Source organism: Montipora foliosa, chromosome 6, assembly GCF_036669935.1.
Source record: "Montipora foliosa isolate CH-2021 chromosome 6, ASM3666993v2, whole genome shotgun sequence".
In the NCBI taxonomy this organism is placed as follows: Eukaryota; Metazoa; Cnidaria; class Anthozoa; order Scleractinia; family Acroporidae; genus Montipora; species Montipora foliosa.
In genome coordinates this window covers 12,059,480-12,082,564 of record NC_090874.1, presented here as the reverse complement: position 1 = coordinate 12,082,564, position 23,085 = coordinate 12,059,480, and the positions used below count along the sequence as shown (strand labels likewise).

General features: G+C 41.3%; 1 protein-coding gene across 1 annotated transcript in view; it reads right to left on the bottom strand.

Annotated features, from left to right (window-relative positions):
* The window catches only part of LOC138006699 (RRP12-like protein), a 40,598-nt gene that overhangs the window by 5,266 nt on the left and 12,247 nt on the right, over nucleotides 1–23,085 (bottom strand). Inside the window, exons 11-33 of the mRNA XM_068853186.1 lie at nucleotides 22,081–22,181; nucleotides 20,888–20,966; nucleotides 20,675–20,710; nucleotides 20,027–20,127; nucleotides 19,115–19,150; nucleotides 18,386–18,510; nucleotides 17,764–17,828; nucleotides 17,613–17,663; nucleotides 15,003–15,114; nucleotides 14,094–14,242; nucleotides 12,080–12,147; nucleotides 10,320–10,413; nucleotides 9,214–9,372; nucleotides 7,927–8,004; nucleotides 7,552–7,660; nucleotides 7,061–7,168; nucleotides 6,223–6,326; nucleotides 5,145–5,198; nucleotides 3,587–3,678; nucleotides 2,795–2,912; nucleotides 1,717–1,763; nucleotides 1,392–1,452; nucleotides 413–530 (exon numbers count right to left, since the gene is read on the bottom strand). Coding sequence (XP_068709287.1) covers nucleotides 413–530; nucleotides 1,392–1,452; nucleotides 1,717–1,763; nucleotides 2,795–2,912; nucleotides 3,587–3,678; nucleotides 5,145–5,198; nucleotides 6,223–6,326; nucleotides 7,061–7,168; nucleotides 7,552–7,660; nucleotides 7,927–8,004; nucleotides 9,214–9,372; nucleotides 10,320–10,413; nucleotides 12,080–12,147; nucleotides 14,094–14,242; nucleotides 15,003–15,114; nucleotides 17,613–17,663; nucleotides 17,764–17,828; nucleotides 18,386–18,510; nucleotides 19,115–19,150; nucleotides 20,027–20,127; nucleotides 20,675–20,710; nucleotides 20,888–20,966; nucleotides 22,081–22,181 — 2,065 coding nt within the window. The remainder of the gene's footprint in view (nucleotides 1–412; nucleotides 531–1,391; nucleotides 1,453–1,716; nucleotides 1,764–2,794; nucleotides 2,913–3,586; nucleotides 3,679–5,144; nucleotides 5,199–6,222; nucleotides 6,327–7,060; nucleotides 7,169–7,551; nucleotides 7,661–7,926; nucleotides 8,005–9,213; nucleotides 9,373–10,319; nucleotides 10,414–12,079; nucleotides 12,148–14,093; nucleotides 14,243–15,002; nucleotides 15,115–17,612; nucleotides 17,664–17,763; nucleotides 17,829–18,385; nucleotides 18,511–19,114; nucleotides 19,151–20,026; nucleotides 20,128–20,674; nucleotides 20,711–20,887; nucleotides 20,967–22,080; nucleotides 22,182–23,085) is intronic.

Below are 23,085 nucleotides of genomic sequence, written 5' to 3'. Positions count from 1 at the left end.
TGGCCGTGCAGCAGATAATTATATTTCAGAGACAACCAAGTTTCCATGCATAAAGCTCTTTTCTTAAGCGCGTCCGCGTGGTTATGTACACGATATCACGGCATTCATTCTGTTTCTAGTTCACCTTGGTTCTATCTTGTCGCTCTTCGATCGTTTACATGACACCGACATAACTTTTTCCTACCATTTAAGAGAAGTTTGATCCGGTTTAACCATGGCATTACAAAGTTCACCGGGTATCATTTAAAAGAACACAGAGCGATGAGAGAACCGGGATAAACTCAGCAGAATCATAAACAAAAAGTCAAATTAAGCGAAACGTTTTTACGGTAACCAGTTTTTACTTTCCAGTGAAGTGAAGAGAAGTGAAGTAAAAGCGGAAATAGATGATTCCTTCTTTAAAACAACTTACCCACAACCCTTTGCACCACCGCTGGATCGAGAAAATCAACCGGTTCCTCGTCATGCCCCTCTCGGATCCAGGATTTCGGAGCTTTAGCTCGTTCTTTTGTTTTCCTTTCTATACTCCCCTGGAAAAATGTAAGTTCACAATTTTAAGAGCTTTCTACAGAAAGGACACTGCGAACAGTAATAAACCGACAATGAATGAATGAACGAACGAACGAACGAACGAACGAACGAACGAACGAACGAACGAACGAACGAACGAACGAACGAACGAACGAACGAACGAACGAACGAACGAACGAACGAACGAACGAACGAACGAACGAACGAACGAACGAACGAACGAACGAACGAACGAACGAACGAACGAACGAACGAACGAACGAACGAACGAACGAACGAACGAACGAACGAACGAACGAACGAACGAACGAACGAACGAACGAACGAACGAACGAACGAACGAACGAACGAACGAACGAACGAACGAACGAACGAACGAACGAACGAACGAACGAACGAACGAACGAACGAACGAACGAACGAACGAACGAACGAACGAACGAACGAACGAACGAACGAACGAACGAACGAACGAACGAACGAACGAACGAACGAACGAACGAACGAACGAACGAACGAATGAATGAATGCCGCGACGGTCACCGAAAAGAAGTCCTTCTCTTCTTGGCGGTGATAAATTTTTAAGTTCTCGCAAGGTCTAGTTCGTTACCTAACCAGAAATTAAAAGGCAACCGGGCCACAGGAGCCACAAAAGTAACGCGGTTTTGTCGTAATAACCATGATTTGCACCGGCCCTCAGCCCATGACGATACAATCATTAACCCTGTGGATAATGCGAAGTAAACTACAAGTCTTCTCAAATTCGAAAAAATCTTAATGAAGTTTTACAACCAATAAAGATAAGGGAAGTAAAGGTCTCAAGTGTTGCGTATTAAAGAACGAAGCACGGTTTTAGTTACCTTCTTTTTTGATCCAGGCATATCATCTTCTTCATCTTCTCCGAACATGAGGTCTTCATAACTAGAGAGTAATGTTCAACATACTTCAAATGTATTACTGCTACTAAAATGAAGTATATGACCGACAAACCGATCTATGTAGATTTATTGCATGGAAACCAGTAGTCTTGAAAATTTTTCCCCACGGATTTCTAACGAGTAAAATAGCTGCATTCCATGCATTTATTTTGAGCTTCATGTTGGGCCTTGGACATAAGACCTGTATAATCTTTTTTTTGTTGTAACGACAGTTGAAAAAAGGAAAAACACACATTTTTAAACAAACCTCTCAATTCGTGGTGTTTCGTCTTCTTGGTCTTCCATGTCTTCGTTCTATGGAAACAAAATAGGATGCAAAAAGAAATTATAAATGGTCAACTGTCGGACTAATTGCGCAACCTTTCTTCTATTAATGTACTCTTTCATTGGCTTGCTACGATCAGTTAAGTTCACGACTCTGGCTTTCCAGGACCAGCGAAATACCACAATGTGTCAAAAGAAGAAAGCCTGCCAAATTCACTGTTTTTTTTGTTACAGCAAACTCTTGCAGGTCACCTAAGCTACCTGGTTTAGTCATGGCGCCACGCAAAAGTAAGAAGGAAGTGTGATCGTGTGGTTGTGAAGCCAGACATGCTGGAGAGCTAAAAAAGGTTCTTGACAGACCTCATTCAAACTACAAGTTGTGCTTGTAAATAGCAAACTGGTCTGCTTCCCACCGGTTGGGGCTCTAAAAGATTTCTTGTGCTGTGTTCCTTTCAGTCATGAATTTTGTTTCACTGGACAGTCAATTACATCGCACAAATTATTATCATCAATCTGTTTAAAGCATCAAGCTAGCATATTTAGCTGGGCACAAGTGCCCTACTTATAGGCCAATCCCGTGTTCACGTCTGCCTCCTCTTCAAAGCGAGTCTAAGTGCAAAGTTCTTGTGCGGTGGTAATTAGCTCTACTTTACATATGAATAAAAACAAATTTTCATAACAAAACCTTCGCACTTAGACTCGCTTTGAAGAGGAGGCGGACATGAACTCGGAAATGGCCTATTGAAGAGACTGCAAATCAATCACAATTTGGTTTTTGATGAGAGGGGAAAACCGGAACACCCTGAGAAAAATTTCTCGGAGCAGAGCAAAGAACCAAGAAACCCAAATCAATCGTAATGAAGTTGAACCTCGGTCACATAGGTGGAAAGCGAATGTCCTCACCTCACCACTGTGGCGAATAACCCTGCTTCCTCCACCCCACCACCTCCAAATTACAGAGACAAAGCAATAAGATGCCAAGAATACTACAATCTGATATTAGCGGTAATAAGCAACAGCCAAAGGGACACAAGAGCACAAAATTAAAAGAAAATAATTACCAACTCCTTTTCCATTCTGGCAGCCATTTTTTGTCTCTTCACTCGCTGAGTTGTCTTGTAAGTGTTGTGGACCAGTTTTCGATGCTCCTCAGGTGTGCACTTGAAGATGGTTTGATAGCTGAAGTACAAACAAAAACTGAGTCTTAACTTAAGTATCATAGGGGTCAGTTCGAACGTCAAGGCTACGTCGAATGACACCAAGAAGACAGCCGCATTACAGGGATAAAGAACGAAGGCGTGTCACGATAAACAATTTTCTTAGCCTGTGTTGTGAGGCTTCGTATCGAGGAAGCGAGTGGTTTTTTTTGTGGGAAACTGGGGCCGAGAAACGGAACGCGCCCGGATGTAGAGAGCTCTTTCGCGCGGGCTTTTACAAACTCGCGCCCAGTCTCTACTCAACCGCTTGCCGGTACAAGTGATGCCATCCTCTGCGCTCGCCGTGAATAGCACTATCCATAGGATAACTATACAAAGAATAACTTAATAGACCATATTCGTATTCTCGGTATTGGACTGGAACTACCTTGCAATGGAGGCTATTAAATGCGGGGAATATATTAAAAAGTATTTGCATTTGAAAAGATCTCCCCGCATTAGCCTCCATTGCAAGCTACTTCCAGTCCACTACTGAGAATACGAATGTGGTCTATTGGTCTTAATAGCGCATATCGAGCAAACAAGTGCACAATCGGTTAGTAGTACTGTCCTCCTTTTAAACAAGCAAGCTCAGCTGGCATTGAACAACATTTGCTTCGCATTGTAGTTGAGTAACCAGTTGATCACATCACTCACCCAAACGTCTTGATCAGTCGCTCAAACAGAACTTTCACATTAAATCGAAACCGGCGTCTCGCATTGTAATTCAGCGTAAGTAGAGCATTAACCTACGCGGAAAAGAAGAATACAGGAACATGCCTTAGTCAAAGTCATTAATAATTCATGAGGGTGAGGTCAACAGAAACGAAGATTTCATGTCACAGACCGAAATTCCTGAAACTGTTCAAATATTACTCAAACTAATAGTCTGCACCTAAATTTCAACGAGGATAACCATGTTGCAAAATTCATTAACAAAACGGGTGAGGTCCATAGAAATGCAGTGTTACATGTACAATGGAGCATTTGCAAACGTCATTGTTTCGAATTTGTTTGATTAATATACGAGTTTGCTGACAGAAGGCACAAAAAGGCATTGTGGCGTCCATTGTGGCCCAGTGATTAGGGCGCTTGTGCTGAGATTGAGATCCGGGGATCCCGGGTTCAAGACACGTTCTGACCACAGGTTGATTTTTATTCTGTTAGTCCCTGGTTCAATTTCTCAGCTCCACTTGTAAACAGCCAACTACAATAGCTTGACTTCGGCCAGTTGGGATTCTTAACAGTTGTTGTTGAATGTTCTGTTCTGTCGTGATTGTGTTTCACTGGCCGTCAAAAGCCCATATGGGGAGTTGTCAATTAAGTATGTATGTAAGACATCATGCTGTTTGCAAATTGACGATACACACACATACTTTATTTAATCTCGGGTTGATTGAGGCTTAGACCTCCAGCAATTCAACTGCATTAACAAAAGAGTTTGCTCACACAAGGCATAGTGCTAGTTACAAATTGACTTTAAAAGGCAAAAGAACTGCCAACGAGCCAGTTATTAGCCATCAAAACCTGATAAGATCTTGGGTGACGGGGTGACAAAGGCGCTAACGTCTCACACGTTCGATTCGATTCAAGCATCATTGCTCAGAGATTATCTGAGTACCCCATCCAACTTTTCACAGATAGCTGACTATGCAATACACTTGCAATATGCAGTACTTCATCCTTGACTGGATGACGACAAAACGATAGCATTGTGCTAATGACGCAAAAAATGTGAACAAAGATCCCCCTAAAGTTGGTGATAAGCGAGATTGAGTGAGCTAATCTGGCCCGGGTTGCTCGAAGCATGTAAAGCGCTAACCAGGCGAGCATTGAATACCATGGAAACCTATAGCAACTGGTCCCAGAACGCTAGAAACACAATATCTCGGCTTAGGTTAGACATTAGGTTACTGTTTGCGTCTTATTACGAAATATGATTAGGGGCCACATGAGGTTTTTCGTCTGCTTTTCCTTACACTGGCGATGTCACATTTAAGTTGAGGAGACGGGTTAGAGCACACTACTTGACGTTTATTATGAATTGCTGTTCTTCGTACAGCATACGGCTTGTAAGCTCTGTACAAGCCAACAAGATATTCTCGGAAAATCGACGGCAAATGTGGCTGAATACCCGCATCACCTCAAGCTTTAGTAAAATGTATACAACACATTTTTCTCTGCAAAGATGTAGTCATCAGAGGAGTTTACTTACAAGATCTTTCACATAGGGCAACAGTTCCTGTTGGCTCATGACAGAAATAACAACCTACAGAAGTCAAAGTAAAAGAATGAATGCATCAGCCTTGAGAACGACAACGCAATATACATGCTTCCATAGGTAAGACAGCATTTCATAGTCCTGCAACTTACTCAGTTCCCGGAGAGAACTGTAATTTTCGCACCACGCAATAGGCCATTTCCGAGTTCGTGTCTGCCTCCTCTTCAAAGCGAGTCTAAGTGCGAAGTTTTTGTGATGGTAATTGGTTCTACTTTACATATAAATGAAAACTAATTTTCAGAAGAAAAACTTCGCACTTAGACTCGCTTTGAAGAGGAGGCAGACATGAACTCGGAAATGGCCTATTCAATTTATGATACTACAGATACTACGAGCGCCGTGATTGGTCACTTCCGGAGATGCAGCGCCACAGACATTGGTTGCAAGTCGATTTTGTTGAGGGAGGAACACCGGAGTATCAGAAGAAAAACACTCGACTCAAGTTGAAGTCGACTGAAACTCTGCCCACAAACGATTGCAGAGGTGGAAGACGCGGATGATGACCAGTGCACAAGCCTAACTCTTGACAGGTGTACCGAACAGGGTTTTCCCACACGGTCACCCGTTCAGCTACAAACCCTGTCCAAAAGGACTTATAACTTCGCTGAACAGACGGGAAACGGTGTTTTCTATGTGGCAAGTCTTACGCCATCAAGAATGATATAAAAGACTGCCACACTAACATGAATACCAGAATAGCATACCAGCCACTCAAATAGTCAAACTGACAATGCAACAGAAAGAAACCTAGATAGTTTGTATTATCTGTAATACAAAGGCTGTATCCATAAACTGTGCCGAAAAGCAAATAGGAGAGTTAACGATTGTACTGTGCAATTCGCTTGATCTCTCGGATCGTGGCGGATCGTAACCCAATCGTGGCGCACAGAAAAGCTTCGAGGTGTAACAAAATTTCGTAGATTTCAAATGAAAAGTACAAAGTAATTAAAGTATAAAAGAAAAGGAGGAAAGGAGACAAAAGTCGCCACTACAACTCGACGGCACTCACTACCTTGAAGAAACCAAGACAAGAGCTGATGACCTCCTTGGAAGTTGATCGCAAACAAACCAAAAATCCTTGCATAAGTTGCTCCAACAATGCACTGGGAATTTCATCTGAAATTACCAAAAATAAACATTGTTCATTAAAGACGGACTAGCCTGCGTCGCAGACGTAATCTAACACCGGTTAGTTACGTCTGCGAAGCAGCGCAGAGATCCTTGTTCTGCACCCCCATAGGACTCAAGGAACAAGCGGAAATGCGTTTTAACCGGATTGGCTATTACCAGTGTTGTGTGCCAATTGACGGTGAATCGAACAACTGTTTTTTTTAAACGGACCAATCATGGCGCGTACTCAAATCCTGGTACGCTGCTGGGGAGCCCAGAACGAGAATTTCGGCATTGCTTCGCAGACGTTACTAACCGGTGTTAGATTACGTCTGCAATGCAGGCTATAGACGGACCAGTCACCGAAAATTCTCGGGAGGGGACGTTATTGCAATCATTGGCACTTGAAAAGGTCTGCACTGAAGCGTTTTCAGGAAGCAGACAGTCCGTAGGGAAAATCGCGGGAGGTAACTTTCCGATGGCTATCAGCTATCAACTGATTTCTGAAGGAAGATTTCAAGTCCCTAAAATATTCGAGACCATCTAGGTACGAGACCCGAACAGATCAAATTCTTATAGCTGAGTTTTAAAAAAATCTTATCCATAACAAGGAACTTAGGTATGTCCGTCCCCTTGAGGATTTTTGCTAGATTTGGTCAATTGGGTGCCCTTGATGCAGAGGAAATTCTGGAAACGATGGAACCCGAGAAAATTAGCAACAATCCAAAAAGTCCACTCACCTTTAAACTCGTATATCACCCGTGATACAGATACAATCGTTGCACTGATCATGAGCGGTGAGCCCGCGATACCAGCGACCAACAACTCAAGAAATGAAGTCAGACATTCTAGAAAATAAAAAGGTCATATATATTAAATCGAAAGCAGAAACACAAGCATTTTTTGCAAAAGAACAAAAGGCCAGAAGAGAGATCGACAATTCCTTGAAAACAGATAGGGTTAGTTTCTGCTAAAACTGTTTGAAAAAGAGAAATTTGGATGTATCAATTGAAAGGATAGAAGTATACTGATTTCCAACGGGAGATTAATAAAATTGACCTTTGTGAGTTTTGACTCTTCGTCAGAAGGTAGTAGTTAAATTTGATTTCACTTAAATGCTGTTCGAAAGCACATTTCTGGCAATAACGGTGACAAAGACAAGTCCGTGGTAAATTCAGAGGGCCTCTAACGTGATCAACAGGTACCCAGATTGTGAGAAGGCCTGCCTCACCTTGTCTCGTTTTGTCACTGGAGCGGAAGCTGGAGTTACAGCACTCGACCAACAAAGTGAGAGCTGCTGTGCGGGATTTGACTGAAACCTCCTTAGTGCAAAGAATAACCTGTGGTAATAGAAATCACAATGAGAAGGAAACTTGCAATTAAGTTAAATTGTATCTCCTACTCTATTCTGTTCAAACAGTAACTACCCGTACACCATAGAACGTGTCCATCCTATTATAATGTTACGATGGACGTTTCGTCCTATTATATGAGAGTTTTTTTGGCGTGTCATGAAATTACCAAAAATTGCGTGACATGGCCCATTTGAGATCTCTTAATGTTGCTCTGGCTGGTGTTTGACAACAGACAGATTAAAAATTCTTACCTCAGGGATGATTGCGCGAACAAATCGTCCAGGTTTCTCCAACTTGTGAACAATGTGAGCAAGACAACGCAAGCGAGGCTAGAAAAAGGAGAGAAAATAACAACTTTTGTTAAATTTTCATTCCCGAATATTGCGTTACACAAGCGTTCTAATATACCGTATGACTTTACAAGGAAACTGATTGCGCCACAATTAAGAATTTTAATCAAACAATAATTTCATTCCACTTGTTGGATATGAGATTGGCTCCAGCCAAATCGGCGTTACGCACCTCGGTGGCTATTAACAGGGACGGCGACGTCACCGAAAACGTCACCTCAAAATATAACTTTGCACGATCGTAACTCTTTCGCGGCTATTATTACATGTCGTTGACGTCGTACAATATGGGCCAAGTATCCTAAGAATGAATTGGGTACGAACGATTTCAGAGTAAAGGTGTATATTTGTAAGTTCATGTTATCCTCAAAACCTCAAATATGATGATGCGGTAAAATGCGTGCCGCACGCGCAGCACGATTATTTTCCTCTTTTAACCAATGATATTTGAGAGCTTTAGCGTGACGTTTAAGTGAAGAGCGAATGACAAAGTGACCACGTGACCACGATTTTCCCGCCATTTTTTGCGTTTGCCTGTTGCCATTTGTCGTTTATACGTGGAAGTAAGCATTTTCGCGTTTGCCTTATACGTAGAATTTCCTTCTCGTTTTTCTTTTACATAACAAGTTAGAGAAAAAAAAAGAACCCCAAAACCATTTTCCGGTAAGTCGAACTTGGAAAAATTAGGTTTCATGGTTATAGACTGTTGATAACTGACGCCTTACCACAATCCTCTTCAGTCTCTGTTGACTCACAAAACAGCTTCATCCAAACCCGCAAAATTAGACAGGTAAGGATTTTCTCGAGATTACGAGAGTCCAATCCGAGTTGCCGTGGGTCGCGATTCAATCCATTTTAAGTGAAACGCGAAACGACAAGCCGACGTTTGCCATTTCACATAAACCTGATGCCGAATCTCTCTAATTGTTTTACGAAGTTGTCGTTGCTATATTCCATGTCGTTTCTTAAACTCCTTAACATCTCATCTCCAACGTGCGCTCATGGAGTAATACGATAGCCCTGTAAAAGTAACATGGTCCGATCTGCCAGAAATAAACGTGAAATCGAGAAGGTGGAGCAAAGAAAGACAGACCCATTTCCCTCTAACATTATTCTATTGTCTCTGAAGTCCCCGTGGTAGGAATGCACGGACCGTATTTTGTGTCGAGTAAACGCATTTGCACTCACAGTTTTGGAAGTCGAACTAGAGGATGCCAGTGTCTTGAGCAGGATGCCTTGAAGTTCCTTGAGATGGGATACGACAAATTTCTGGCATCTCTCCGAGTCAGCAGCACAAATCTGCTCCAAAATTCGATACGCTTTCTTCTGCTGTGTGATATCCGTGGCCTTCAAGATAAAACAATCGTCAGTCAACTTATTACTAATTTTCGTCAACTTGAAAAGTGCACAGAAAAAAAAAGATATCTCGAGGGGAAAAACACAATACGACTTTTGCGCGTGGCAGATGAAGCGATTTATGTGACGAAAAACGTATTCAAGGCCAGGCTACGTGCAAAGAGGGTCAACAACTTCCAGTAACGGTGAGACTTGTATTCACGTTGCAAGGGTAAGTAGCCTGATAATGCACGCATTTTAATTTGATTGGTTCTCACCTATGACATTGTCGCCGTGCGTTTCAGTGTTCATTAATAGGGAGCTTACGAAACAAGGACGACGACGGCTACGAGGACTTCATTTAAAAATACAAGTTCGCGTTATTCATATCACTACGAAACTATTTCATGTCGTTTCGCGTTAAAAATGTGTAGTAACTGTCGAGGAATTAAACTGGTATGACTCGGTTGGAAGCGTAGAGAGAGAATTGAAAATTCATCGTCATGTGCTAACGTCCTCCACAGAACCTTGAATTTGGTCATTTCACGTCGTCATTTAGGAGATGACGGCAAAGAAATGTACCAAAATGTAAAACGCACGTGCAGAGCGTGCAGAGCCATTGTTTTTGCTCAATAAAGCTATTGTTTTGTAGCGTCGTCGTTGCCGTCGGCGTCGTAGTTTCGTAAGCTCCCTAAGTCCACTGTTCTTGGTTTTGCCACATTTTGACGTCATCTGTGATCAGACGCTCTATTTGTTAAAGAGTTTCAGACAATATTAATGTTTGTGCAGGATGGCTTCAACAAGCTTCGGCGATCGCGTAACAAAATAGATACGACGAGTTGTCTGCTCAAATGTTTGCTAAGTTTGTTCGTGCAACCACTCTTGACAAGACATTACCGGAAGTGAAAGGGCGCCGCATATTCCATCAACAAGCCTCAAGCTAATAACTACGTCCTTACCTGTAACCACGGCTCGGCCATGTCGTACAGTATCTTGATATTTTTCTCATCCACGTGAGGTGTCATTGCAATAACTAAGTCCATCATTAAGTTTCTGAGAGGAAAACATGTAGGCGTATTAATACTTTGACCACGACCATCCTGTACTTAAGATATAAAATATCGATTAGGGATCGCGATTTGCAGTGGTGTAAATGTGACCTAAATTCGCTAACTTCACCAATCTCTTTAATACAGTTCATTTTTTTTTTTGGGAGGGAGGGGGGGGGGGGGCGTTCTTTGCATTAAAACAATGGATACCCAGTTCAATGAAGCATACTACTGTCCCACGAATAAATAACTTCTACTGTTTTTGTAAAGACCCCTCTAAACGTATTGCATTATGGGATGGGGGAAATGGTGTTCTCTATTGGCGCTCACCTCTATTAATTGCAACCGATATATAGCATTGTTACGTTCAAGCTTGAACTCGTTCGATATGTATGGGTTATTGACCAAGATTGTTCGGTCAAGATGACTGGATATTGGCCAAGTTCTTTTTTTGCGTGTTTATGGACCGAGACGAAGTCGAGGTCCATAAACACGCAAAAAAAGAACGAGGCCAATATCCAGTCATCTTGACCGAACAATCTTGGTCAATAAAGGATTTATTATATGACTTAAAACACCAAAAAATGATCTTTGATCTTGCGGGACCAAGCGAGAAATCCCGAGCGGGCAGTATCGCTCCATCTTGCCCGCTCGGGTAGCCAATCAGAGCGCGCGATTTGGTTCATCTTGCCCGCTCACGGAGCTAGTCATATAATAACTGAATATACTGACTGCCTGCTTTTTAGGTTATTTTCAAAGCTGTCTGTATTTCTCCTGTATCTCTAATGATTCCATCGAATGACAAAGCTAGCTGGCGTGTGTTGTTCGTATTACGTCCAAGTCCCCGATTGCTACCCAGAATACAACCGTTAGCCTAAGAATTATCTCACTTAGCGTTGGAAAAAAAACACATTCAAAAATTAATGCCTGCCTCCACATATTCATAGTATTTTTTTTAATATAGGGGATCCCTGGCTGGATTTGCTTTATTATAGAATTTCAAGAGAACACACCAACCGATATAAAAAGAAATGATGTACAATTTTTCATTCGCGTGATCGAAACGTTAATTCTCCTAACTAGTACCATAGACTTTCTTTGTTGGGTAGTCATGAGAATTTGGTGTTATATCAAGATAACACCCAATCAAAAATATTTGTTTCCTGCTCCGGAAGCATAATAAAAGTTAAAAAGTTTTACAAACTCGGAGCTAAAAGTTAAAACTTATGAAATATTTCGTCCGTTTTTCAACCGGACTTCATCAACCTTTTTAAAATTCATCTTTTTAACATTCACATCATTGACTGATGAAGTCCGGTTAAAAAACGGACGAAATATTTCATAAGTTTTAACTTTTAGCTCCGAGTTTGTAAAACTTTTTAACTTTTAAGATAACACCCATTGAGCTGATAATTATCATCATTCTCGAAACCTGTCTGACTGACATTTCATTGAAATTGTGAGGAGAATTTGGATGCTGGTCACTCCTGCTGATCACTCCTGGGTGTCGAATCATCTCCATCTATACTTGGCAATATCATTGCATTTGATGGTACAAATAAATTGTTGTTGCTGTTGAGGCAATCAAATCTCGTTGAATGCAAATTGTAGCCCGGGGTTCGTCATGGTTCTAAATGTCACATCACTGTATCTCAATCCTGTTCACAAACCTTGCCTTCGCATCTGTCTGGCTATCCGTTAGCTTCTCGAGACCCTTCGAAAAGAACGTGGCCACTAACTAGTTAAAGACAACAGCAAAACATCAGTATTAAAAACTGCGTTTGTAAACGCATTTTCTCCTATCGCGCACAAGAACCCAAACGATACTGTCGACGTACAATGCAAACGGCTATCGAAAACGGTCTTAAAGTGGAGACAAGTGAAAAGAGTTTCATTTGTGGCTTCGTTACCAAGTAAGGACACTTGGAAACGTTGTAAAGACTAATGCAGTGATATAGAATATATGGAAGTAGTATAATTACATAGCTGATTATTGAAAATTCTCTGCACTGATTGGTTGTACTTGAGGTGATTCAAATTACGCGATAATCACCTAACTACGCGAATTTTTTTTAAAATGGCCGCAAGCCGTTTTGTTGAGGTGACAGACGAAGAAATTAATTGTTTTAAAGAAAATCCATATTTTTCAAATAACTCACCTATGCAATTACACTAAAACAATTAATCACCTCGCCTTCGGCGAATAATTGTTCAATGTTCATATATTTGAACCAGGCGAATTGCAATGCGCGAGAGTTTAAGCTTACAGTTGGCTTGATAGACCACTTTCATAAATGGCGACCGATTTTACATTCCTTTGTATTTATGTTTATTAGACCTACTGCCTTCATTTTGAAACAAGCATTCTTTTCAAATTTACTCGTTGTAACGAGGCTAGAAAGGCTTATTAGCATTAAAACAGAAGAATATTTTATTTGGACGCCATTATGAAAGAGGTCTATAGCTCAGTAGCAGATTGGCATTAGATTCCATCCACCACAACCACCCTGGCAAAGAGAGAGACTGAGGTTGAATTCAAACACACTTCGTGACGCCTTGTACGTAGTACTTCGCGTCAAGCCACCTTCACATTAACATTTAGAATTAACATTTAGAATATCTATACAGAAAGTATCCCAAACTTTCATAAAAGCTAACCTTAGGCCTAGAACTATTCTTTCGTCCTAATTAGGCCTACGGTTAGCTTTTATGACTGTTTGAGATATTTTCTGTATAGATATTCTAAATGTTAATGCGCAGGTGGCTTGACACGAAGTACTATGTACAAGGCATCACAAAGTGTGTTTGAATGCAACCTCAGTCTCTCTCTCTGCCAGCGTGGTTTTGGTGGATGGAATCTAATGCCGACCTCAGTAGCAGAGCAGTGAAGCGAAATCGCGTGGTCCTGGGTTCGAGCCCCGCTCAAGCCTGGAATTGAGCTTTTTAGCTTGCATGTTTTGTTTTCCCATAAGACAACATTTGAAAGATTCTTGGGCAAGACACTTTACTCTCACGGTGCCTCTCTCCATCCAGGTGTATAAATGGGTACTGGTGAAGTTAATGCTGGGGGTAACCCTATGATGGACTAGAATCCCATCCAGGGAGGAGTAAAAATACTCCTAGTCGCTTCATGCTACAGAAACCGGAGATAAGCGCCGGCCTGATGGGCCTTCTAGGCTCGCAGCAAACTTTTTTTTGCTTTTACTTTCTCAATCCCATAATACACCTAGTTTACCCCCAAAACATTTGCACAGGCATTGTTTTCGATCTTCATTCCCAGGAGAAATAGGCCACTTCAGAAAATACCATAATAGTCTTTGTCTGTCCCCCCAAGTTTTGCATAAGCATTGTTTCCAGTTTTTCTTGGGACTTACGATGGTCCCAAGAGAAAACAAAAACAATGTTTATGCAAAATTTGGGGGGACAAAAAAAGACTATTGTGGTATTTTCCGAAGTGGCCTATTGCAAACAATGATTTATTGCGCGAAATTTTGGAGGGTAAACAAGATGTGTAATTGGTTTTGAAAAAATTGTGAATTCCTGGATTGCTAAAACATAATTTCACCCACCAAAAAAAAAAAGGAATAATCACAAAAAATAACGCATACAGTTAAAATTGCCGATGACGTTCTCGAAGCAGACGTTGTCTTTCTTGCATAAGTTCACGTGTAAGCAAACACTAACCTCGGATCTGGCTATGGACAGATACACCCTGGTTGTCTCCAACAAAGCTGGCTTAATTGGACGGACTTCCTTTTCGTCCCCAGTGTACAAGTTAAAAAGGATGGGAATGTAGTTTTTGGCGTACTGCGACAACGCTGTCCTCTCTTCAGCTGAAAAAGATTAGAAGCAAAATTATTATAAGACCTCCGAGTCGTCTAATAACAGTTTGCCAGATGGGAGGTCCGTATAGCGAAAAACTGTGACCGAGGTCTTGAAAATGCTGTTCTGAATCTGTATCATAACTTCTGTATGTACGGTAAACAGATTCGGTGTCAAAAAATTAAAACTTAAGCTAATCACACAAGCTCACGCAATCACGGATGGGATTCCGCCCGGGTTGACGAGAAAGGTAGAAAAAATCCGCCCGCTCCCAGGGCCAATCAGATTGCAGGATTCGCAGAATTCCGCCCGCTCGCGCAATGAGAAAAAGAAAACCGATCTGTTGGCATTTCATTGACGCGATAAGTTTAGTTACTTTTTCCTCCGATCTCAAGAATGTCAACATCATTTGTAAGAGTTTCATTTATAGCAATTTAAAGGGGACCCAGGCCTCCTTGAGCGTTCGCTCCCCGGTACTTTGAAAAGCTAAGAAGCAATCGTAAAACTTTCAGTTGTTCAACATGGGGGCTGCGCTCAAAATTCAAAACAAATACAAGCGATTCTGAAATTCATTCATTTCGTATACCAACGCTTTCTATGAAAATTCTGAGTGTCAACATGCCATTATTTCCTGTAACTTAAGTTGTTATTGTTGTTGGAGCGAGGTTCCCTTTGAAAGGGCGGACCAAAACTTTTGAGTTATGCCCTCGAAATCGGTTAGAAAGAGGTTTATTGGTCCAAAAAAATACAAAAGAATGGTACTATACCTACCATTGTCAGAACTCTGGGAGATAAGTAACCTTAACGCTTGGCAAACTATTAATCGCAAATCTGGTCTTTCAGTAAGAGCCACACCTAATATCCGGGCTACGGACTTGAATGCCTGTTAAAAAGGGGTCATGAGAAATTAATAGAGCGTTTAGGATCGCATTGGGGTTGACGGCAAATGGTTTTAATGCTTCAATTGGGGATAATCCTACATCAGAATGCAATATACTAGGAGTTCAACTAGATAGCTACAGTGTATACACATAGGACAGGCCACAACATCGAGAAGCCCGTGCCCTACTCTTCGCGAATAGTGTGTGGGTTATTTTATGTCTCACGGGGTTAGGGATATTGAAGGTTATGAGACGGGGCCAACGGTTTATCGTCCTTATCTGAAAAGATACTCTAGGCATTTTCAGATGTCGTTATAATGGCAGCACTTTCTCCTCAGTTATTTAAAGACGCTGACTGCTGGTCAAACCGGAGTTTTTGATCCCACGACCTCCCACACAGTAGTGCGATGCTCAACCAACTAAGCTAGTCAGCGGTTGGTAGGTAGCCTGCAGAGCAGGCGTTTTTTGGGAGGCGGTCACTTTCTCAAGGTCCAACGTTCGAAATAGACCGCCATTTTGAAAGCACACAATCGGTAAAGGATTGGGACTACCATTTCATACTGTGTCCTCCTCTCACTGAGTGCAATTTTTTTGACTCGCCTCAGGCCTGTCTGTCTGTCTCGCTATCCAAGATGTCGGCCGATGATTCTTACCAAAACAAAAATACGCCTCCTTTGCAGGCTAGTTGGTAGGGTGATGTTTCTCATAGAAGCAATAAAGTTCTTTTAGGGCGCGTTCGGTTGACCGTATTCCGGAATAGGAATACAGGTTAGAAATCCTTCGTTTTTGCGGAGATTCACATTAAAATTGTCAAACATCTGCTGAAATGCTATTTTAAACACATTTGTATCATCCTTTCTGCTTAGGGTCAATCGAACGCGCTCTTATTCTAACTTGTCTCTGTCTTGTGAGAAATTGTACAAGAGAGACAGAGAAGAGAGACCCTGGAAACGAGGTTGTTTCAAAGATAATTCATGAATAATATTTGTAAAAAGCTTTAAACTGACAAAGCAATGTATGGCGTTCTTTCTCAAATTGAAGCTTAATTATCTCTCAAAAATGCATGGTTACCCCCAGTTTTCTCTTTGGATTCTAAGAGTACTTACTCAGATCTACTTTCTCCGGATAGTTTTAAACCGCGCAAAAATATCCCTGTATTAGTAAGCACAACCCATAGGAAATCCGAGTATCTCGAGATGCGCAGAACGTATGCGCAACAACAATAGTAGGCGCCGTCCTTAAGGGCGGTGCCTTTTGTTTTTATTGTGCATACGTTGTGCGCATCTCGAGATACTCGGATTTCCTATGGGTGGTGCTTATTAATACAGGGATATTCTTCCGCGGTTCAAACTTATGCGGAGAAAGCAGAACTTAGCAAGTCATCTTGGTATTCAAAAAGAAAACTGGGGTAACCAAGCATTTTTAGAGATAATCAGGCTTCAGTTTGGAACAGGACGCCGTACATTGCTTTGAGATGACTCGTGGGAGACACCATTGTTCTGGCACTTGAGATGTTCTCTTCCGGTTGCGAACCGCATACCAAAAACGCGCGAGCTAAACCTCTCTATTGATATTCGAAGAATTACGTGTAAGATGATACAGTTGACTGGAGTCCCACTAAGGAATGTTCTTGGTTAAAGCAATCAACGTTTCAAGAACACGAGCATCAGTCCAGTTTGATTTATTTTGCTGAGATTCCGACTATCGTGCATATGGTCCTCGGTTGAACTCCGACCCAACCAACACATAGCCGACGTAGCTGTCGGGAATATTTCAACGCGCGCGTGTAAATCGTTGGTCTGGCCTCAAGTGAACCGCCAGCGAAAATTAACTGGCAGCTTCGCCGCTCGCGAAAATCCCTTGAGCCTTTGACGCTTTGCAACCGCTCGCTTTCGGGAAAAGCTCAACCTTAACCTTATTCAATTTGCCAACCACTGAAGGAAAAAAACCCCTTTGCTTCGACAGCCAATTAGTTCTTGACTGAGACATCAATGAAAATCGATGACGTGACGATAGACACCGCCGCATAAGTGGCAGCATTGAAGGTCGTTTTTTGTCATCTCCAGCGGAGTATGGCGAGGAAAAATATAGGATAAGACTTGAAATTTGGCCAATTATGACAGTCACGCGAAGTTATACTTTAAGATGACGGTCTCGTAGCAGTCATAGCGTTAGGTCTCTCGTGAAGTTCGCCATGGCCCTTCCCGGGACAAAACCCCGTCATATCAAGACGACCCCACTTCCTCAAATAATGATCCGAGTCCAGAGACCAAATCATTAACATTTTTTTTAATATTTAAATAACAGAGCCACTATCGGTAACACGACTTTTAGGCCCGTTTTAAACGTTGCATTTCACATGTGCCCAATCTAATGCAAATAAGTGAAAACAATAGATTTTTCTCATTTGCATTAGAGTCGGCACATGTGAAATGCGACGTTTAAAACGGGCCTTAGCTTCTTCTTCAAATGACAACAAACGACCAATTAAGGCGCTCACCTGACACAAGTCTGTTGGTCGGCTACAAAACCCTGGCAAAAGAGCCCAAATCTACAAAAGATAAACAAGATCATTTAACAACACTAACAGTATTAGAGCAGATAATATCAACGTTTCACTTTTTGAAGCAACAAACTTCATAATAATTTACCTGAAGTTGTAACGTGTCATATATTTTACTCTTCAGTAGCTTTCCTTCCTCTTTGAGAGACATCGCTGCAAAATAACAGAGGAGTTACAATTTGTAACTATTCCGGGCAAGTGTACAGCATCATCGGTTGTTGATCGTGCGGTTAAGTACTAGATGTAAATAACAACTATATGTAGGCCGAAAACCGTGACATGAAACGCTTCTATACGAACGACGACGTATTTTTAAAAGAGTTACGAACGTTATTTAGCAGTAACAAAACGGAAAGCCTGAAAAATTGGGTCTTGGACGGGATTTGAACCACTGACTTCTGTGATAGCATTGCAGTGCTTTACTATTATTGAGCTATCAAGCCTGTCATGTTGTGAGCTCGGCCTTCCTTTAGTAAAAGGAAAGGTTACGTTTTATACAAACGTTGGCCGTGTGGCACTTATATTTTAAACAGAGTTAACTGAATAGAGTGTAATGTGAAGTGCTAGATTTCAATCCCATATTTACCATGTGAGCGTTAGCCCTACTGATGGAAATGGGCCCACACAAGGACAGAGAAAAACTCTGACCAGGGCTCGTCTGGTCCCACATTTTGGGTGGGAAACGCTTTAAGTCGAAACTAACAGTGTACCTTTGGTTCTCATGTTCGCTGCGAGAGGTAACATCACGTCAAAGAAGTACTTCAGTTCGGTTTCCTTGATATTATCCTTCATGACCGGTAAAAGCCAGCTTCTTGGAAAATGGCTCGAATCACCTCTGTAATAAAAAAGGTCAAAATACCTTGTGTTAACGAATGGTACAGCAGTACTTCAGATTTTTAGAATTCCGTTTATAGCAACATTAGTCTTCATTCTTGAAAAGCAAAACATCAAGTCAACTTCGCGAGAACGCATGTTTTATGAGTCAAATGAGTCAATGAGTCATGAGTCATGAGTCAATGAGACTCACAGTCAATATAGCAATAATTTGTTGATTAAGCCTAAGCCCTCGTTTCGGTGATTAGGCCTAAGCACTCTCTGAAATTTCAGCTTTCATTTTATGGTTTAATTAACTGCACTAACTCGTTGACTCATTGACTCATAAATACTTGACCCTCCAACTTCGCCTAAGTTTTATAAGCTATGAAATGGTTTTTAGAACTTTACTACATCAGCATGACCATCAGCATGCACATGCTTGGTAATTTAAAACTCAAGATCGGGCTTTGAAACCCCCTTCTCATAAAACCTCCGCGATAATCTCAGGGCGACTGTCAGCGACTCCATGAGGGATTATAAAATTTACTTTAGTCAAGTGGAGATCGGCATAATGAAAAACGGGACTGTAATTTGAAACACAACGTAATGAAACAGTTTCTTACGTCTCTAGTTGCAGAGGAACAAACTCTAAGACAAGCCTGCAATACAAAAAAATATAACATACATTTAAATGTAACCATAGTCTAGGGATCCGAGCAGCCTGCTGAAAGCAAGGTACTCCTATATTGTACATCGTAAAACAACCCCGAACTATTGCACTAAGTCTTAGGTCCGTAACCATTTTGGAATCCTTGATCAAGAAAAGATGGGAACATGAGAAACAAACAAAACCAGTTTCTGTACTAGGATGTTGTTGGGAACAAGCCCCAACACCAACACATCGGAGAGTTTTGTCCTCTACCCACATGCAGTCATGGCGATAAAAAAAAGAATTATTCTAGTGACGTATGTGGTATAGTCCGAAATTCAACATTTCAATAAAGGCCGTAACCTGAATAGCTGTTCCCTAGCTAAGCCGACAGTACGGGGAGGGGCCCCTGTAAGGTGAACTTTGATCAGTTTCGTTTTAAAATGCCCCTAACGTCACACATTTCAAGCTTGCTTTTCTGAGCTGATTATAACAAAACACGTTTTGGAAACTTAGCAAACCAGCACATCCTAAATTTTCCGTAAAAACTAGAATGTAAAGCCGTCTTAGGGAGAGACCCAACACTAGCTCGGCGCGAGACAAAAGACTGACAACTTCCAAAGCTTTACGCAAATTGTTCGACCTATTAGAAGCGAAATCGCAGCAGTTCTAGTTAAAAACATGCTTTCTGGTGCTAAAATATGACCTTTGAAAAACTAAACAAGAATAGGTATGCATCCCTGTGTAAAAGAACAAAAAAACAAACAACGAGTATTCTAAGTTGTTTCCAAAAGACTAGTGACATTCTGTGTCAGCTGTTGCAGATGAGACTCTTGTGTGATGAGCGGCATTTTACTGAAATTAAAAATAAATTTTAGGAAAATACCTGGGTCCCATTTTCTGGATTGCCATACCCACAGCACGGTCCAATTTGTTTATGTAAGGAAATTGATGTGTCCCTCGTAGATCACAGACAGATATCAGCAACTGAAATGACCATAAAACCCTCAACTAACTATTGACTTGCAAAGAAATGCACCGGAGGCAATTATGTTCTTGCTTTGTGGCGTTGTCGTTGCCGTAGACGTCGTCATTTCTTAAACTCCGTTTAAACAAGTTCTTAACCGTCACGGTAAACAAACCCATAATACCACACTTGCACCAGCCTCCCCAAAGCTTACATATATGGAGTGAGGAATTTATGAACAAATAGCACAGGACGTGTTGTTCTGTTGGTGGTTCCCAGAAAAAAAAACAAGGAAAGGTTGTTCACCCCACAAAAAAAACACAAAAGCTATACTTCACTCTTTCATGCCTGGTGTCTTTGAAAGGAGTACATACTCAAAGTCCAAAGTCAATTAACGAAATTTAGTTAACTGAACAAACACGAATGCATCGAATCGCGACTGGTTACGCGTAACTTACGTACAATTTTTGGCCAGGTTTTTTCAGAAAAATATGCTATTACTTGAGCTGGTATTACGTTCCCTTTGCAATGCGAGACAAAAACTTCCTTTGACAGTTGAAGACTTACCTTTTTCAGAAGTTTTGGACAATGTTTTCCAAGGACCTGAAATTTTTGTGAAGATACGCAATTAACTTCTAAGTACTTTACACAGTGTAGTCAAAAAGTTTCAACGTCCAATTCAAAAAAATTGCCTTCAGATGCCAAATTCCAGAAAGTGAAAAGGCTGAATCACATTGTTCATCTTGCAAAATATGAACGAAGCAAGCATAGATCCATTACCTCAAAAACAACTCTGATCACTTCCAAGACGGCAGCCCATGATGTGTGATACCGGTATTGTAAACCTGACTCCACACACCTATAATTATATGAATAATTAAAACTTTCAAAAACTGATGTGGCAGGGCATTTATTCGGCCAGCCGCGGCCGTCTACAGTTCGGAGTTCGCCGTACGTGAATAGCCCGATGTCAAAGTGCTACAGTAACTATATGACCAAAAAATAAATTCTTTTTCTTTGGATTTCAGAACTTTGTTAACTAAACACGAATTGGCCCAGTTTTTAAGCCTTGGTTTCAAAAGGACAACTGTTTATTTTAACGGGAATCTTTCTATTTGATGGTCCACCATTATTAACTTTAAAATCTTGAGAGAGCTGGATCGAGGAGAAAATGAAATCAGACTCGCTAGTTTAAGAATGCAATGCATGTGTACGCGGCTGAATTGATATGCAGCACGGGAGTTTCAGGCTTTCAGACTTTTAAACTCGTGTTTTGCATATATAATAAGCTGCATTCACACGCAAGAAAATTTAAGCTAGTGAGTAAATGACATCACTATTCCCTGGATCCATCACTCTGAGGTCCAACCGGTCAGTTTTGAACACGAGTAATGGCGGACCGAGACGAGAAACCCAAAACGTACACTCAAAGTAAACAGCCTTTGGATAAAAATCAAAGCTCACAATTTTGCCTGTCAGGTGTGAATCAAACACACTTTCAAAAATCTGAGAAAAGAAGGAAGTGATTTTTTTTTTAATCACTGTAGCACTTTAAGAGTGGGGGTTACCAGAAACCCATGACCGGGAGTTACTTTTTACAACGGAACACGTGCATCGATTACGACGCCTTGTTTGTTTATGATGAAACACGAGTACATGGATGTGGTTGGAAATAATTGCAATCTCAAATAAACCTCTCATTCAAAGAGGCAACTCTTAAGGGTTTTAGTAAATTTCACGTCAAAACGTTTTAAGTTAGCGAAAAACGTAGCCGTTACTCACTTATCGCTAGACAGGGTTCTTGCCGTTGAAAAGTGAACCTCAACCGGGACGTCAAGATCGGAGTCACGTGACTTCAAGACGTTTACAGTTTGCGGTAAACGAAGAAAAATTTCAATCTTAAGGTCCCTAATGAATCAAAATCTCGGCCAAAAGGCACCATAGCTATGACGTACACGTAATTATCGAATTACCTAATTATTTTCTGCACAGGTGTGTCAGATGCTTCGGGGGAATTGGTGACTTCGGCGCATATCTCTTCCGCAACAGGAGAAAGGCAATCGTGAAGTAAAGTCTAACAAAAAAAAATAACAAATTAAGCAAGGGGAACGTAGCTTGATAAACAAATAAGGGCCGGTTATTTAAACTAAGTCTAACTAAGACCGCGGTTTACGCCAATCATTTTACCTCCAGAACCTTCTCCAAGTGAGTTGCTTCAAGTTCACAGAATGTTTTTCTCCTCTGCTCGCGCCTTCTCGACACTACTTTTGATATTAAACATTCTTTACACACTAGAATTGCCCAAAATGAAAATGACTTGGGGCTCGGTTTTGTTGAGCACCGGGGCTAAACTTCGTTTAAATAACCGGTCTATACTCTCTGGCCATAAGACAAATTACAGGCTGTGATTGGCCAATATTCAGAATTCAAGCGCACTATAATTATGAAAAGCAATGCAACGATGAAGCAACCACAATGGGTTTAACTCTTCCACTCGCTTCCCACCAATGTGGCCCGGGTTCAGTTCCGAGACTCGGCGTAATATGTGGGTTGAGTTTGTTGGTTCTCTACTCTGCACCGAGAGGTTTTTCTCCGGGTATTCCAGTTTCCTCATCTCCTCAAAAAGCAACCCTTCATTTGATTTGCGTTAATTTGACATCATTTCATTTACAGAGTTAGCCTGCGTAGCTGGCGGTTCGCGAGAAGGTAGGGCAGAGGAAACGAAGAAGATTCCCCCGCCTCAACCTTCTCGCCGCTTCGCCTCTCGAAATCCCTCGCGTTCAGCAACAACAGAACCGACAGCTACGAAGGTTATTACAGTGTCTCCGATTTGTGCGCCAGCGCTAGAGGAATAGACACTTAAATATAGTTCATCATCGTCGGAGTAAAATTTGTAAATGTCGCTCTTAGAAGGGAGAGGGGTAAGTCCAGTCCCATACAAAGTATGGAGTCACACAAAAGATCATGCATATTTTGCC